Genomic DNA, 19,003 nt, shown 5'->3' with positions numbered 1-19,003 from the left:
GACTTCCAGGTATTCCTCAGCATGGACAGGTGCAAGCCAGTGTTGTGTGGAAATTCAGAGGCCCTCCGGTGTGCTTTGTCACTCTTGCCCTATTTATCTCTGTGTCAGGATCTTGTTTTGGGATGCCAAGCCCTGCATTGCTATTTAAAGGAAACCTAGCTTCTCTTCCATTTGCATGAAATTCTTTTAAAATGGAGTTTCCTGAGTGATAAGATTTCCCAATTGCTGCAGTGTTTGTCATGCAAGCACAAAGACCTGAGTTTGAATCCCCAGTACACACTGGGGTGGGGTGGGGGTGGGGGACGGACAGGAGACTCCCTGGGACTGCTGGCCAATAATTAATAAGTTTCAGCCTCAGGTTCGAGAGAGATCCTGTCTCCAAAACTAAGGTGAAGAGATTGAAACATCATCTGGCCTGAGAGAGAGAGAGAGAGAGAGAGAGAGAGAGAGAGAGAGAGAAGCATTTTCTGCCTTCTAAGTGGCAGAGTACTTCCTTGCTTTGTCCATTTACTGAGTGAGCACCCACTAACCCAAGTGGTCTTTGTTCTCATATCAGGAACTTAATTTTGTCCTTTATGCTTTCTTCCACTTAAGTGGAAAAACAGCAAGCACCCCAGAGTGAACCAGTTCAGATGGACAGTGAAGGCAGGTTTCTCCACTAGAAAGCAGTGAAGCCAAGGTCTCCTGTGCAATGCCCGTACCAGCATGCATTCTCTGTGGGCAACCCAGAATTATTTTCCTGTATAACTGCTTATGCCTGGTTTGCCTGAAATATATACACACACACACACACACACACACACACACACAGAGAGAGAGAGAGAGAGAGAGAGAGAGAGAAATTATAGTCCATCACAATTCTATTACCTTACAAGCATAACAGATTTAAATATAGAAGAGGAAAAACAAGGCAGATATATGATTTTGACACAAATACCTGCCTAATCCCAAGCAAGGGTTTGGTTACACCTACTTCAACACAGAAGGGATCCCTGCCCTCAGCTTTTTCAGCACCAGTAGCTCAGTGCAATAGCAATCACACGGCGTCCTGACCGTGGCCATTGAAGGGGAGGGCTCAGCACACACTGAGACGCAGCAGAGGAGCAAGGTGTGGTCAATCTTGGCAGCAACCTCTCAGCATCTCAGATGAATGACGTGGCACAGTAGGATGTGTGATGTGGAACTGGGTCCTTGTCACACATTTCATTGCATTTACCGGTCCATGATGACCCATCTAGCCACTTCAAGCATAAGGTGAAGTCAGACTGGCTTCCTGTTCCTGAGGATCACACAGTCTGTAAGAGAAGGACGTAAGAACCACAGCTCGGCATGCAAAGCAGTAGTAGGGAAACTATACAACCACGGACACAGTGACTCCTCCTTCGCTGACCTCCTTTTCCATTCAAGCCAGCTCTGTAAGGATAGAGGAGTCCACCTGGGAGAGACAAAGTGGATGCACAGAAATGAAGGCTTGGAGTCCACAGTGAGTACAGAGTCAGAGACAAGCCAAGAACGGCCTTGGGTTTAGTTATGATGAGCCTTGTGTACCAAGATTAACGTTTATTTCATAGGCAATGGGAAGGCATCCAGGGTTATAAACAGAATAATATGTAATTGGATCTTGTACATGTCATCTGGGAGGTCCTGGAGGAGGTGGGACTGACCTCAGGAAGAGCACTTGGGAGGCACAGTGAGATGGGAAAGATGTACAGTAAGTGTTAAAGCAAATCTATGTCAGACATACTTAAGACATTTTATACTCAGTGGAAAAATGGTATTTGGTCATCCAAGTTATTTGGTATTTATTATTTGGTTCCTACTGTGATCAGGACTTGAAGAAATATGTAGTGATAAGCCACACCCAGTTTGTAAGGAGCAAAACATTAATACATATAAAATATGAAATCTTTAACAAAAGAAACACAGCAACAAAAAGATAAATTGCCAATGAGAATACCTGGTGTGGCATTTGATGGGTTCTTGGGGGTGCAGAGGAGTATATCTGCCCGAGAAAAAGGAAAAGACATTGACCGGTGAAACACAGGAAGACAGGATCAGTTAGAAGTCGTGTTGTCAAAATTGACAAAGGGGACCAGAGCCAAGCTGATACACAGACATTGATGGTTCCCAAACCTGTGAGGTGCAAGCTGTAGCCTTCCTTCCTAAAGTTCAGGTCTGTTCTAGGAGTGCAGCCAGGCGGCTTCAGCAGGTGGGAAGAAGGCATGAGCGGGCAAATGACCACACAGGTACAGCTCATACGCAAGACCAGACATGAGAAGGGAGAAAGATTAGGAAACATTTGTTGTGGGACAGAGTGCCTATTTAAACTTCACAGCCATCCTCAGGAGTGGGTGGCACAGCGAAGTGACAGTTGGGTGAATTACGCAAGCAAAATGACCCACCACCTGGAGAAGAAAAAAAAAAAAAGAAAGCTGGATTACACATCCCCTCTGAGGGTCTTTGGCACTTCCTAGAAGCTATTTATGACCTGAGGAATAGTTCTTGAACGTTGGATGCTATTCATTATATATATTTTCTTTTCAGCTTAACGGATTGTCAAAGCAGAAGGCAACCAATGTACACTGGTTACCTACAAACTCTTGAGTGTCTCTCTGGAGCTCACTGTGTAATTGGGTTAGGTTCCAAGGGACCAAAAAAGTCAGCACATCTCCAATATTGTATGGGAAGACAATTAACCTCTGATGCCTTAAACAAAGAGTGGCAGACTTGACTTCACAGACCTCCTGGGGGGTATATACTGATTTAGGCTTCCTAGCTTCTGTCTTCACCCAAGCCTCGCCCACGAAGACTCTCGACGGCACTTCTCCCTCGCAATTCGTCACAGCTCGGCACAGTACAGTATCCCTAGATGGGGAAGGTATGTTTTGGATTTTGAGGGCGTCCTTTCCAAAGAACTTGAGGATGCCCCAGAGCGCATGCTATCTGTGCCACGCCCATGCAACCCGCAGCTGCTCCACGGTCGCCGGTGACCCTCTCCGTGGATCTGAACCTGCAGACTCCTACCTACTCTGAATTTCTGAGTGACGTGGGCGTGGCAGGGCGTGGCCAGCGAGGGTGTGCGCCCCCCCCCCCCCCGCCCGCCTCCGTTCTAGAGCGCAAGCGCGGGTTGCGGCGGGCCAAGATGGCGGCGGCGGCGGCAGCGGCTGCTGCGACCGAGCAGGTCTGTGAGCCTGCTGCGGCCGGCCAAAGGCTCGGGAATCTGGGTGAACCGGGTCGACCTCGCGGAGGGCGGGCACGAGGGCGCGAGGGAGGGACTGGGGCGGCGGGTGTCGGGAGGCAGGAGCTGTCCGCAGCCGAGATGCTGGCGGAGGCCGGGCGGGACCCCGGGCAGCGGCTCCGCGCCGGTGAGGGGAGCTCTCCCTCGGCAGGAGTGACACGGGTCACCGGCCTGCGGAGCCTGCGCCTGGACGTACCTCTCCGCAGCCAGAAACCATGCGGATAAAAATAACGTCAGCTGGGGCCGGGGAGGCTGCCCGATACCAGCCAAGTCGTGGTCAGCTGTTGCCCGGAGTGGATCGTGGCCAGGTCTTATTTCTGCGGTGCCCGATGTGCAGACAGCCTAGATTTCCCCGCCCACTTTGGTTTCTCAGGCGATTCAGACACCAATATAAAACTGGCTCATGTCTGGTGGGTTTAAGATACTTTTAAGAAAGGCATTGTGAAATATATCCTGGTCTTCGTTGTAAGCCTAGAATAGTTTAAAGGCTTCCCCTCAAAATGTCCAGCTGTTCTTGAGCATGCACATATGTGTATGTGTGTGAAATGTGTGAATACACGCCCGTGCGTGTAGTTGCCAAAGTGACTTAGTATCATAAACTATTTTTCTAGTCACTTCTTTACTGCAGTTTCCCTTTTAAAATAACCGGTAAGATAGTTTCTCTTTAAAAGTCCCATCCTGTAACATCTTTGGGTTGGGGAGGAGTGACAAAGTTGGGGATATTCAGTTGACTTTGGGGATTATTCTCCTAGGTGGCCAACATTTTAGAGACAGACCTGTTAGGTATATGGTCTTGGAGGACTCCTTCTAAGGGATAGAAGAAAGAAAGAAAAAAAAAAAAAAAAAAACCCCGACATGAAATCTGCTAAACAAACATCGAACAGTCAACTGTGACAACAGGCAAAGTGCAGGTTCACAACAAAATATAAAGGAATAAATAAAGCCAGAAGGGGGCTTGTTGGGATGGAGCCATTCCTGGGTTTTCCTAGTTTACCCCTGGACTAGATCAGCCTCTGAGTTACAGGCGCCTTTGTTCCCCCGTGCTGTCTTCTTGATGCTCGGAAGCTCTGTTCTGACTACACTGAAAGGCTACAGCCGCCTCCTTGCTCGCTACCCTAAGCAGGGCAGGACTCACTGACAAGAAATAGGGAGGCAAACACTTCAGGCATAATGGGCCGCTTTCCTCAACTTTGCATCTGAACAGAAAGAGCTGTGGCTGTGCTGGGGCCGGGGGGGGGGGGGGGGGGGGCAGTGGGGGGGGGGTCACTGTAGAGCCCTCTGTGTCACAGTCCCCGGTCCTGGCGGTTCTGCCTCTTAAACCTTCTGCTCCAGCTTCACCTCCAGAGGAAGCTGTTGGCGTCTCCTTCCCCTAGCTCGTCTATAGCAGCTCTTCTCAGCTGGGGCAGGATTTTGCTTCCGGGTAAATGGCTTCAGTGGAGGCCGACAAGATGGATAAAGGTGGTCAACATGAAGCCTAACAACTTAAGTTTCCTTAGTTCACTCCTGAGAACCCACATGGTGAGATGAGAGTACCAGCTCCCGGAAATTGCCCTCTGACCTTCTCCACATGCATATACCGTGGTGCATGTGCCCCCACGTACACACAGGCACAGACACTAAAGAAATAAGTGCAGAATAAGAGGACATGGGGAAGCCGGGCGTGGTGGTGCACACTTTAATCCCAGCACTCGGGAGGCAGAAGCAGGCGAATCGCTATGAGTTTGAGGCCAGCCTGGTCTACAAAGTGAGTCCAGGACAGCCAAGGCTAACACAAAGAGACCCTGTCTGGGGGGTCGGGGGAAGAGGACAAGGGGAACGATTAGGAGAGTGAATTAGAGGGAGGAGAAGGGGGGAGAGGAGAGGGAAGAAGATTAGGAGGAAGGGGAGGAGGAGGAAGAGGAGGAGGCCACCAGCAGCAGCAGCAGCAGCAACACAGTAGTTCCCCACTGCCCCCAGGATAAAGTTCACCTTTTATACAGTATGCTTTTATTGTGTACCACATTTTCACTACAGTTTTCGCACCTTCATTTATTCCTCGTGACCTCAACCCTCCATTGCTACACTTTCTGCAGGAGCCCGAATACCTCTGTGCGTGTCCACCTAGCACTTAGCATGCTGGAAACATATGTGACTTGTGCTCAGAAAGCCCCAGTGTCCCCCAGTAAGACGAAAGCCTACACCCTGCTCAGAACTGTCTCCACCTGTCTCTACTTTTCACCTTCCTTCTCCCGGGGTTGCCGTATCTGATCTACCTGCTCCTCCCAGTTTCGTAAAAACTCCAGAATGCCTCAGCCCTCCAGTTTGAACTCTGCAGTATGTATTGCCTACACTACGGATTTGGGCACGCTGACATAGAGAGTGCATGTGCTAGATAGCACACCGCGCAGGTCTTACTGTGATAGTGTGCAAGCATACAGTCCTCAGTGTGTGTGCCTTCTACAGCAAGCAAATTGTTTCAGAGCTCTGAAAAAATATGGAAATTTGGGCAGTAACCATTCCCCCTGGCCTTTTTGTGTTTGTATTACATGAGATGATTGTTTAATGTCACTTACCCAGGGCCAGAAGTTCTTGTTTTTGTTTTTTTTTTAATCCCAGATCGTATTTACACTCTTATCTAGCTGTCGTGCTTATGAGAAATCATGTATTTATTAGAAATTATGAAAACGTAGGAATGCCCCAGCAAACCTTTCATTAACTCTTCAAATGATGATGTTATTGTACCGGAATGGGAACGTGGCCCCTGGAAAGAGTAGGAGGGTAAAAAAACAAATCCTACCGTTATTTTTAAGATGTGTCTGACATTTCAGACCCTGAAAAGAGTTGACATTCCCCCTCAGACATGCAGCTGCCCTGACCACTTTAAGAACTGCTAATCTAGAATAACGTAGGCTTTCATCTGTTGAGCTGTAAGTCACTGTGTCAGTCATCCCAAATTCTTTCCATGTCAATGAAAAATGTATAGCATCACCCACGGCAATGTGTATGGATGCAGCTCTCCCCAGGAATGAACTGTAGCCACACTGACGATAGGATGAGTGAAACAGAGAGAAAATGTACTATACAACAGCAACCCTGACGCCTGCAGCTCAACATGGCTTGCGGCTTACGCGTGGAACATCAGTTTTCCTTCATCGTGGATTTGAACTTCATGGCTGCATTTTGTTTGTTTGTTTGTTTGTTTTTAGCAAAGCTCCAATGGGCCAGTGAAGAAATCCATGCGAGAGAAGGCTGTGGAGCGAAGGAACGTTAACAAAGAACACAATAGTAACTTTAAAGCTGGGTATATTCCTATTGATGAAGATCGGCTCCATAAAACTGGGCTGAGAGGGAGGAAGGGCAACTTAGCCATCTGTGTGATTATCCTCCTCTTCATCCTGGCTGTCATCAACCTGCTAGTAAGTATTCAGGGCAGAGCATGCTCTGTTAAGTTACCTTGAGGACTTTCACATCTTTACAGTGAGATCATGGATTTTGCTTGTGTGTTGTGTTTTAGGATGGTCCTGTCTTCTACTTTTCTATACATCTTATCTCCTCATGAGTTTTAGTTAGCGCTTTAACATAAAAAACCTAATAGGCTTCTCTCTCCAGTGCCATAAAAATGTGGGAACAGAATTGAAAAAAACCTAGTAAGATACGACATCCACATAGTAGTCTCATCTAGAAACGTACTGGTGGATTCTCCCTTTAAAGGAGTTGCCTTTTCATAAAGAGCGTGTAAACTCAGTGGAAGAGAGCTTCACTGTGAGTTTATTGCCCTTTCTCTCTTAAAAAATACAGTTTCATTCAATGTTTCCTACGCATTGTTCATAAAACATGGTGCTCTGATGGAGCTGAAAGTCTGTGTCTTGTAGTCTCAGCCCCTAGTGTCACGCTGAAGGCTCTGCCAAGCCCGTTCTCTCTGAGGCTGAGGCCCTGGCTTGTGCCTTCCCCTGGATAGCCACTGTTGTCAGGAAGAGGCTCTTTAACCTGAGATTGCAACTATGGTGGTTAGTGCTGGACCCTCTGACACCACCTTCTCAGTGAATGACACTATCTATTCAAAGTGAGCCGTTGCTCCCCACCATTCTTCTGAGCAAGCTTTTGTATTCCCTGTACTTTCAAAACATTTGTGTCTAATCCCTCGCTAAGGTGAGAGCTGCCACACACTTTAAAGGAAGGTCCATAAATAACTTTACTGGGAGCGTGCCTTCTGAATTTATTGTGCTTTACACATTTGCTTTATTGGAGAATTCTGGCAAAGTAACAGCGTCAGGAAACCTAAATATATTTGAAGGGAGTAAGAAGTGCCCAGAATCCTAAGGTGTAATTTATGAAGACAAAAGATGCGGGGGAATAGCAGATAATTTACCAGAAGGGAAAAAGAGTGTGTGTGTGTGTGTGTGTGTGTGTTTGTGTTTTGTGTGCGTGCATGTATGAGTGTCTGAATATGTGTGTGAGTGCATGTGTCCGTGCGTGTGTGTGTGTGTGTTTGTGAGTGTGCACGTTCGAGTACGTGTGCATGTTTGTGCACATGCATGCATACGTGCGTGCAGGGGTGTGTGTGTGTGTGTGTGTGTGTGTGTGTGTGTGTGTGTGTGTGTGTTGGCAAAGGGTCACACCCTGTATTGGTAAAGCACCTTGCAGGAGCCAGAGTTGGAAGACAAGGGCCTTACCAATCAGGGTCAAGACAGGAGCCAAAAGAGATGACTTGTGTGAGAACTCTGTCGTTAGTGAAATTCCCTGGGCCTCACCTCCCAGCCAGCAGCTAAGCAGATGCGCTCTCTAACCACAGCTAGAACCAATGACTACTGCACCCTGGACCCTGGCACTGAGCGCAGAGGCTCACTCCCCACACTCCTTTACCTTTACCCTCCACCTCCAGCTACCTCAAAGCAGGCTGGAGACGGAGGACCCTCTCTATGGAGAGTTAATGTACCCAGAGAAAGAATGCAGCATGACAGTGGCATTTGACAGGGCCAGTACAAAAGCCCACTTTCCCTGCTGGAAAGCCTGTAGGTCAGAAGGCTCAAACCATCTAGAGAGTCTTCTATGAGCCTGCTGCAGTGCTAAATGCCAGTAGGAGATGCTGAAGAGACAGTGGTTATGGGGTCACTCGAATTCTCTCTGAACTTTTTACAGCTATGCTGTTAAGGATGCGCACTGTGCCAGGGATCAGTGGGTGTATGGGGGTAACTGTAAGAACTGAGAACGACACCGAAATACCTACCGTGGGTGGGGGAGAAACTCAGGGAGATGGAAAACATGAAGTGAATGGAAGAAAACAAACCCACAAAGCCATGGTGGCACACACCTGTAAAGCCAGGACTTGGGAGGTAGAGGCAAGAGGATCTGGAGTTCAAGTCCAGCCTGACTACGTAGTTCATGAGAGGCCAGCCTGTACTGTGTAAGGCCCTGACTCAGGGTCCAGCACTCAGGGAGGCAGAGGCAGGCAGATCACTGTGAGTTCGAGGCTAGACTGGTCTACAAAGTGAGTTCAGGCTAGCCAAGCTATACAGAGAAACCCTGTCTCAAAAAACCAAAATAATAATAATAGTAATAATAATACTAGTAGTAGTAGTAGTAATAATAATAATAATAATAATAATAATAATAATAAGCCTATCTCACTGATTAAACATGTCAGGAGACGTCACACATTTGGACATGATCATCCCTGTTTCCTTCCGTGTGTGTCTGGTGTGTGCCTAGTAAACAGCAGGCATGTCTCTTTCAGATCACACTTGTCATCTGGGCCGTGATTCGTATTGGGCCAAATGGCTGTGATAGCATGGAGTTTCACGAGAGCGGGCTGCTGCGATTCAAGCAAGTGTCTGACATGGGCGTCATCCATCCGCTGTATAAGAGCACAGTGGGCGGCAGGCGGAATGAAAACCTGCTCATCACTGGCAACAACCAGCCAGTAAGTGTCCACACTCAAGGCTGGTAGAGGGGCACGGACAGCCTTTCTCGCAAAAACCTACAGTTCAATACTGGAAACTGCTCTCTTCTTTTTAAAAATATGCAAACTATATACAAACTAATCCACATTCATAAATACTCAGCAGTCAGTAATGCCGTTGGCTTTATAATCTTGCTAGAGTTGTGTGCTTAATATTCTAGATGTTTTCCCCTGTAGACACACTGGATGACATAAGAATATATAGATTGCTCTTTTCTCTTCCACGTGGCAAAGTCATTGTATAGGCTCCTTTCGGGTCCGAAAGCCCAGATTCTGGGAATCAGGAAGAGAAATGCTACACAGTGGCAGACAAGCCCCAGTGGTTGCTAAAACACAGGCTGTCAAGGGTGTCTTCTTGACTCTCCCGTGGCCATCTTAGGCCCCAGTCATGTTCTCTGTGACCTGTGTTGTTGTGCAGTGCGTTGTATAGAAGCAAAGGAGTACACACACCTTCATTTTAAAGTTGTATGTTATCCAAAGTCTTGTGGGCAGGTGCAGCTAGAAAAACTTAGAGTTTGTCTCTTACTGTCAGTTTGGCTTTTTACCCGTATTGCTTTGTAGCATTCTTTGAAAACACACTCATAATACAGCGTTTTCCTGAAGATTGTTTTTCAGCAAGGGACAACCAAGCTGAGTATCGAAAAGAACAAAACTTCTATCACCAGTGACATTGGGATGCAGTTTTTCGACCCAAGGACACAGAACATCTTATTCAGCACGGACTACGAGACTCACGAGTTTCATCTGCCAAGCGGAGTGAAAAGTCTGAATGTCCAGAAAGCGTCAACTGAAAGGGTACGGCTCAGTCGTCTAGGGTCGCTGCTGCTCCCTGCATGCACAGTAATAAGCCCTCTCTTTGTGTTAACTCCCACAGTGATAAAACTGCCCCACATAATCCAGAGTTGAAACTTTCATTTCTCTATGATAATGATTCTCTCGTTAAATAACAAACTCTTTTCGGCTTGGTTTTCATCTTTAGATTACCAGCAACGCTACTAGTGACTTAAATATCAAAGTCGATGGGCGTGCAATTGTGCGTGGTAATGAAGGCGTGTTCATCATGGGCAAAACCATTGAGTTTCACACGGGGGGTAACGTGGAGTTAAAGGCTGTGAGTATTTTTTTTCTGTGTGAATTTAAGATAATCATTTGGAATAGTATATAATTACTGAAAATGACTTTTGTTATGATGAGATTCCCATATGGATTATGAAATGAAAGCAGGCTATAAAACAATTTGCAAAATATCTCATTTCTCTCAGAGCATGTGCAGCTTATAAAACCTGGAAGGATGTAGTAAAACATTAACAATATTTAGCTAAAAGTGATGAGAAGCAGGTGATTTGATTTTTACTTCTGCTGTCTTTATTTTTATGTTATATTAAAAGGATAAAAAATAAGACCCAAACAGGCCTCTGATGAGAATTTTAGGAGATCAAAGCACATGTCCCCTGATGTAGCTGCTGCTATTTGGTTGAGGTTATTCCCGTCCATTTCTGAGTTTTGTGTCCAAGGCTATGAAGAGAACAGCAAGTGAATGGCACACGTACTGCTATCTGGCACCTGTTAGCTGCGAAAGGGAAAGAGTCAGTCTTCACTGTGGCATTTGCTTCAACTTCCTGGGTTGTTTCTGAGCTTCAGCCAGTCTCCTGCCTCATACAGAAGAGCCATAGCTCTCACGCACCGCACCGTACTAGCTCGCAGTTCAGCCAGAACAGAGCCCTCCCACATGCCTCCGGGCATCTTGCATCCCATGACAAAGGCAGCCTTAAGGCTGAGTTCTTAGAAGTCATTCTCCCCTTTTTAAAAAGCCAGCTTTATAATTCTTAGCAATAATAAACTTTAGAAAGAAAAATAGGCGTTTCACTTTGACCATTTCCCCCTAAAGTGCTTAATACCACCTCAGGACGATAAAGACAGATAGGAGCTATAAGTCCTGCCAAAGGCATGGCAGCCACCCTGAGGAGTTTCCAGTGTGCCGTGGTGGGAGCTCTCAGAGGAATGACAAGCAGCCATGGCTGAGGAGTGCCGTTGGCACTAGAGGTCAGAGGGGTGAGGTCCAAGTTCTTGGTGTAGAGAGCACATGCGAGTTACCTGAGTCTTTCACTCTGTCCACCAGAAAATTCCCATCCCATTCTGCCTGTTGATGTAACAACCCTTAACATAGTCTGAGGTATACATACTAGTTTCTAGTATTGAAAACATACTCGGCTGTGTACGTCTGTCGTATCAGTAGTTGATTTAGAGTATAATAATAATAATAATCTTACCAAATTACTTTTACATTTTGCTTTTCACTATTATTTTTAATGGACGTGTGATATTCATATTTATAGGGTCCATTGTAAGCTTTGATCTATGTGTACATGATCAACTTTGAATAACCAATATGCACGTCATCTCAGAGATTTGCCAATGCTCTTAGGTTATTCAAAATAATCTCTCCTGTCTGTTTTTAAATATACAAATACTATTAATTTTAGTCCTATGCTACAGTGCATTGAACACTGTTTAAGGAATATTTTCAAGAAAATAAAATCAAATGACCACAAGATGGCAGCATAGAAACAAAACTGGAAACAGGTCCCTTAACACTTTCCTACATGCAACTTATTTCAAAGTAACTTTGAGTGCTTTATTCTGAAATTTTGGATGTTCGCCCAGCAAAATCTATGTAGATATTCCAAAAGCTCAGAAACACGAAATGGTTCTGTTCCAAGCATTTCAGACAACAGCAGCCCCGCCCCCCACCCACCCTACCCCAGTCAGCCTTTTCTTCCACTTTGCTGCCAGCTCCCACTGCTATAAGCCCCTCCCTAAAGTGATGGCGCCTGTGCTCACAGACTCTGCGCTGGCCTTTCCTGTTAATTAGGATTCCCCACTGCCACACCCACCGGCATCTGCTGTCCAACAAGTATGAAATCTTGACATCCTGTCTCCTCACCGAACACGCATTTCTTTCGGTGTTCTGCCCTATAGCCACTGGCCAAGCTCAGCTCCACCTGCGGGCGCCCGCAGCGTCTGGCTGCTTCTCTGGCTTCTCGCCGCTGCGGCACACATGGTGGACCGTTGGAGCAGCCCGTCGGCTTCCCTTTGCCGTTTACCTATGTGTTAGGAGCCTCTTCTCTACCCAGAAGCCAGTGTTTTCTGAGGCAGAGTCTCTGCAGTACCCCAGGCTGGCCTCGACTCAAATCCCCCAGGGTTGGAATGTTGGCAACGTAGATTCGTGCCACAGTGCCTACTTCAGAGGGACCTTTAGAAAGACCGTGCCACTTCCCGCCTGATGCGCGCTCCTCTTCTAATTTCAAAGCAAACCCTAAGTCTGCTCCCCAGTCTTTCAGGCCTGTAGCCTCCGTGTTTCCTCTGCCGTGGATCCCTTAGGTACGGCACATCTTCACCGCGGACCCTTTCGCTCCACCTGGAGTGCCCAGCCCCAGTTACCCACCTGCCCCACTCCCTCACTTCTCCATTTCTGTTGGAATGTGACCTTATCCGGGAGACCTCCTCTGGCCACCTTGTGTAACACACAGCCCTCAGCCACTTGCCCTGCTTGTCTCTCCTTGCAGCGTTTATTCTCCCCTTCGTGCCCTGTAGAGCTTTCTGTTTGTTGGTTTACTGTCTGCCTCACTCCAGGGAGTGGCATTCTATAGAAATGTGCCCATTGTACACTTGTTTACTGTCATGTCCCCAGCACCTAGCATGGTGTCTGCCACTGCCACGTGACAGTATTTAGTAATTATTTGTTAAGTGGGAGGGAAGGAAAGGCAGGAGGAGGGAGACAAGTAGGAATCACTGGTACCTTGGGAGGTCGAGACGGCTCTGTTGGTGGAGTACTTCCAAACAGCGTGAGGACCTGTGTTCAGAACCCTCGCACCCAAATAAAAAGCCAGGCATGGCAGTGGCACATACCTATAATGCTGGTACTGAGGAGGTAGAGCAGGCAGATTAGACAGCCTAGCTGATACGCTGAGCTCCAGATTCAGTGAGAGACCGTTCCACAAAGAATATGATAAAGAGGGACACACACACACACGGTCTTAAGAACCTTCAGTATGAGAATGATTCTGTAGCCATGAGTTTAAATAAGAAACCATCAGTTTCTTTGTAAGCTGGGCACAGTGGCACACACCTTTAATCCCAGCCAGCCCTTGGGAGGCAGAGGCAGGTGGATCTCTGTGAGTTCAAGGCCAGCCTGTTCTACAAAGTCAGTCTAGGACAGCCAGAGCTACACAGAGAAACCCTGTCTCAAAATAAATAAATAAATAAATAAATAAATAATAATAAATTAAAAAAAAAAAAGAAAGAGGAGAAAAAAGAAAAGAAAGCCTGGTCTAATAAACTATATAATTTTAATATTTAATTAAATCTCTATTAGTTAAAATTAGTTTCCTATAATAGAGAAATACTTGTCTTTCTCCCTCAATATCAACATCATCAGTAACTAAAAATTCTCTGGGATCAAAAAGTGAAAATCCTCAGGACTTTGTCACCATCAGTCACACCGTGCACAGAATGTGGGTTTGAGTACTGTGTACAAGCTCTGTTGCAGGGTTGTTGATGCACAGTACAGCCTGAGTAACTGAAGAGTCGCTTTGTGAGTCTTCCTAAGTCTTGTCTAGTTTAATAACTTTCTTCTCTACCCGTTTGTGGCAGTAACTAACCCATATTACTGTCCTCACAGGAAAACAGCATCATCCTCAACGGCACCGTGATGGTCAGCCCACTGCGTCTGCCCAGCTCCTCCAGCGGGGACCAGTCAGGAAGTGGTGACTGGGTGCGCTACAAGCTCTGCATGTGTGCGGACGGCACGCTGTTCAGAGTGCAAGTAACAGGCCACAACATGGGCTGCCAGGTCTCAGACAATCCTTGTGGCAACACTCACTAAAAAAATCCATCCCCAGGGGTCAGTGGGTTCAGATCTCTTGACCTCTCCTTTTTAAGAATGCACGTGAACCATGTTTTTACAGAATTTGCCATAACTTGTACTTACTTTAACTGGGGAGTGCCACTGTATCTGCTATGCACTCTGCATATTTAAGCGATTTTTGAGTGCCTAAATTCTAATATGTTTTATTAAGCTGCACTGATAATTCAAACAACAGTTCTCTAAAATAATGAGAAATTAATATAATCAAAATTAATCTTTGACATGTTTTTTAACCTTCTACAATCTCTTGTCTAAAGGACAAAGGGCTGAAGACTCACCGTAAGTAAGCCGTTGGCCATTTCTAACAGGGAGAGATCCACTAGAAGTGTCTGGAGGGCACAGCATCACTGTCTGTGCTCTGTCTTTTAAAGGGGAAGGCACAGATTTTTTAATGCATTAACCCAAAGCCACATTTTCACAAACAAGTCATTTTAAAACTTTCTATATACAAGCTTGTAAGAAACTATGTTTCCTTAGTTTTGCACTAAAGAAATGCTCTGTCATGGTATGTTTACTTGAAATAATGATCCATATAAGTCTTTGCAATGTATAGACATTAAAACAATCGCAGCCCTCACGTGCAAGCAGGAACCTTAGCTGTCACCGTCTTGCTGAGCTGTCCTGGGCACCATGCACTGACCTCTCTAATTCCCACTGCAGCTCTCCACGTCACGCCTCATTCCCAGCTTCACCCACAAGGAAACTGAAAGTCAGAGAAGTCAGGGAAGCCGCCCGTACCACACAGTGAAGGATGATGGACTCTGGGTTGGAAGCCAACACAGTCCAACCCAGACAAACCTGGTTCCAAATGCTTTTCTGCCTTTTTTACTGTCTACACTGAATTTTCAACTATTTCAAACTCTCAAAGGATGGGAAAGGCCTACTTCTAATTTACCTAATAGGTAAAAATCAAGCATTGTGCTACTGTAGTTAAAATTCGAATACGTTAGCAAAACATGACCAATCACTGTCAGATTTTAAACTATCCTGAGCCAGTTCCAAGCTTAGAAAGATATCCTTGGTCTGCTTGTCCCATGAGAGCACCTGGATGGGTTGCAGAGAGGCCCACACACTTTTCCCTAAGCCCTGAGGAAGCTCAGTAGAAAGTGGGAGGCGAGGCCTCAATAGGCTTTGCTGGCCTGTGTTCCCTCCAGTGTCCCGTAACAGCATCGCCCTTGAGAAGAGTCCTGTGCCTAGACAGTGGTATACACTAGAATAAGGGTGCTGATGTAAGACATGACACGGGTCATCTTAGCTAGGTATAAAACCTTTATCTCTGCCGCCTCATTTCACTGTCTCATTTTAATTATTTGTGTCCCTCAAGCCAGTTGATTCTTAGCATATTTTATACTTGATTTGAAAGGAATTAACTGGCACTACTAAGATACATGGGATCAGAGACCCAGAATACATATCTCTAAAGTAGACAGTAGGGAGATATTATGGGCCTAGCTACACAGAAGGACATTTGTATTCTGTCATGGTCACTCAGAACCATGTGATATGAAAATCAATATATAAAACAATTTGTGTTCAATGTTGCCGCAATTCTGTCAGATGGGGGGGAACTAAATACCTTATAGATTGTGAACTCAGGCTAAGTAAGAATTGACTTGAGACATGACACTAAGTGCAGGTCTTAGACATGAAGAGAGTGATTTATGAACTCTGGATATATTCAAGTATCATTTAATAATTAAATAATGCTCCGAAAAATCATGTTTGGAATTCTCATTTCCATGCTCAGTGTATTTTTAACTGTACATTTGTTACATGTTCTATTTAAATTTGTTTTCATAATTTCTTTAAATAAATATTTTTACTAAGACCACAGAACACTATATTACAAAGTATTATTTACTAAATACAATTCACGAAAAAAATTATTTTTACATTTCCTTGAGAAACACTTGTGTTTTGATGCATCTCCACTGAGTGCTTTGACTTGAGAGAAGATGCTGATGCTTTGTAAAGCCGGTCGCTACTGAGTATGGCATTTTAGAACGCATTGCAAGTAGACCCGCTGACACACTGACCTAGCAGCTCTGCTGAAAAGTGGAGCTTGGGTGCACAGTGAAGCCGCATTGCTCAAGATGGCCACCAGGGGGCGAATTCTTGCTCCTGTGTTCATTTCTTCTGTTTTGCACATACCGCTCTGAGAGGGCTTGCAGCAGCCCTGGAAGAGGGACCCAGTGAGGAAAACAGACACGCGTTTATTGAAGTAAAGACAGGATTCTAGAGGTAGATATCGATGCAAAGAGACAGATGAAATAAACATAGGATTTCTCAGAGACTGTCCAGGGGGGAGAGGGAAAAACACAACGCAAAGCAGGAGCAGCGAGCCAACATCTGCAATCTTTTAAAATATGCTTTATTGGCAATCTTTTTTGCATTGTGACAGAAGCAAGCTAAATTTTGTGTGACAGTTTTGATTATGAAAGGAATAATCTCTACATGGTTTTGATGAGTGTCTTTTAAAGGAGGGTTAAACTTAATGGAGAGGAGGTCATTGACGTGTTGGTTATTGTAATCTTTTAAATGATGTCAAGAGGGGCAAAGTTAATAGTTATGTCACACAAAATAAACCTATAATATGCTTCAGATTGGTGATCTCTGTTTACAATAAAATTCTGTGAACCTTGCTGCCAGTTTCTCAATGACTTTATTAATGAGCTTCTATGTTAACATAAACACACAGATTTAAACACCGGTAGGGACTGGGACATCGAGCCCTGTTTATGTGACATCTCTGAAGTCAGAGTTGGAAAGCTGGGCACTCCCGGTTTAGGTAGCCCCACCTTCTGTGCCTTACAGAAGGCTTCTCCCCAGTGGCCCAGGAAAGGGTGTGCGTGAGCTACGGAAAGAGCCAGCATGGGGGCAGGCTGCAGAGCCGGGCAAGATGGGTGGAGCCTCAAGGGCACACATCTAAAAGCCCCACATATCTGGGTAGGCTGGAGACAGGCCAGCGGGGAAGCACCTCAGGACCCTAAGGTAGGCCCAGGAGCAGAGTCATCACCGGAGGAACCTCACTGTTTTCATTCCTCTTTTCCAGTCTCCTATGGAAGAATTCATCTTCGTCTTTTCTCTACCTCAGTTTTTCCTATTACCTTCTCTGTCACACTCTGATGTACACATGTCCCCAATTACTCGTGATTCCTCACACTGAAACTTTAATAAGTCTAGGTAGAGACCTACTTTCTACTTACTGTTTGTACTTTCCCTGGGGTTCTCTAGTTGGTTTTGGGTTCTGTGGGAGTTCTGTATGTAATATAAACAATGCTTCTTAACATTAATACTTTCAATTTTAGATATAAAGTTATCCCAGTCTGCCTATTTGAATGTAAATATTTATTCATATATCAATGTCTTCCCTTTGAAAGGGGCAGGCTATAAAAATACTTATATCACTTTTTAAATATGTCTTTTTCCACCCCATCTTTTTCTTCATTCTTGCAAAGGAGTGTGCATGTTTATGACTGCTGGTTTGGTTTGGTTTTGCTTGCTGTTACTCCGTTCACTTGGCATCCAGTTGTATGCACAATGACTGCAGCTTTAGCATGGAAACAAATACCACTCTACTAGGAAAACTAATTCAGTTTCTGGTATTGCGTAAGGGACATACTATAAATGACTCCTTGCTGTAGGTAAGGCGCCTTTGCAGTTTATGTACCTAAATTTCAATGTCCTCTGAAATATGGGGCAAATGACCTTGTATGAAACAGTTTAGACGTTGTCATGAGAACGGCCTCCATTCTGCACGTTCATCCATGCAGAAAGCACAGCCCAGTGACAAGACTCCAGAGCAAAATCTAGGAAACATGGGTGGGGGAGATACTTGCCCTCTTTTTGCTTTGTGTTTGGAATACACAAAGCAGGGCGCTGACAATGTGCGATGGCATCGGCATTCTGTCAAGTTGAACGGTACTGAATGCATCCGCTCACTATTTACTGAAAGTATTGTGAAAGCAAAGGCAGAGTATTGGCTAAGGTAAGAAAGAGAGGTGCGGACTGTAAGAATTGAGATGAGACTTGATGAACATGCAAGATTCAGACTGTAGCGGGGAATGGCACTGACCACGGGTGAGGAAAAGCTCACTTCTCTGTGAGGTAGACATACATAAGCTCCAGCCCAGGGCCGCATCCTGCAGTTACCTGACATGAGTTTAGCAAATGTAGCTCATCAGGCTAGCTGCTTTGTGGGACGTTTTGAATGCCAACCTTGGGGATTTGGGCTACGGGGAATTAAAGGGACACTTCAAAACTGCAAAGGAGAAAAACGCATAAGGGAAATGGCATTTTGGGGGAAAATCCTTTGGAGTTACCCATAACTGAGAGAGAAGAACAGAAGCAAGGGCTGGAGCTCAGGACAGCTGTTCTAGCAGTCCAGCTGTGGCAGCGACTCAGACAGAGGGGGCTTGTGACTGGGAAGGAATGGTGACGTGTGGCTGAGAAAGGGGGTTATTTGTACTCTGGTTTTAGTGTTCATAGAGTTTAGCTTAAGGCAAATCTCAAGAATCCATTGCCCCTCCCGCTATAGTCACTTTCCTGGATGCATTCAGCCTCTGTAACTTATACACACTTGTTTCAAACCCTACAGTTGCTCCTCAAGAGGAGGGTGACAAAGACTTGACGTTTCTGTATTTTATGATACCTCCATGGTTCGGAGCAGGACATCCTTTTCGTGATCATTTTTTATTTCTTTTTGTGTATATTTAAAATATTGCAAGATGATGTGGAAAGCAGCTGTACAGATAAAGCTGATGGTAATTGTCTGCCTTGCGTCTCTTCTGTGAGGTGCACTTTATATTCCTAGGACAGGTGCCCGCTTTAATGTGCGTGTCATAAACCACATGACGGTGTCCTAGATAAGCCCAGCGGACTTTGCCCTGTGCTGGTGACT

The 19,003-nt window shown here is 45.6% G+C and overlaps 1 protein-coding gene across 1 annotated transcript; it reads left to right on the top strand.

Moving 5' to 3' along the window:
• Window positions 1–3,103: 3,103 nt before the first annotated feature.
• Sgcb (sarcoglycan beta) lies at window positions 3,104–14,838 on the top strand. Its single transcript, XM_051170447.1, has 6 exons — window positions 3,104–3,181; window positions 6,424–6,633; window positions 8,952–9,137; window positions 9,780–9,971; window positions 10,156–10,287; window positions 13,858–14,838. Exons 1-6 carry the CDS (start codon window positions 3,143–3,145, stop codon window positions 14,059–14,061), a joined length of 963 nt encoding a protein of 320 aa, XP_051026404.1. The 5' UTR covers window positions 3,104–3,142; the 3' UTR covers window positions 14,062–14,838.
• Window positions 14,839–19,003: the final 4,165 nt, after the last annotated feature.

Source organism: Acomys russatus, chromosome 28 (assembly GCF_903995435.1).
Source record: "Acomys russatus chromosome 28, mAcoRus1.1, whole genome shotgun sequence".
Classification (NCBI taxonomy): domain Eukaryota; kingdom Metazoa; phylum Chordata; class Mammalia; order Rodentia; family Muridae; genus Acomys; species Acomys russatus.
The sequence above is the reverse complement of the archived record's forward strand: the minus strand, read 5'-3'. Positions and strand labels throughout refer to the sequence as shown.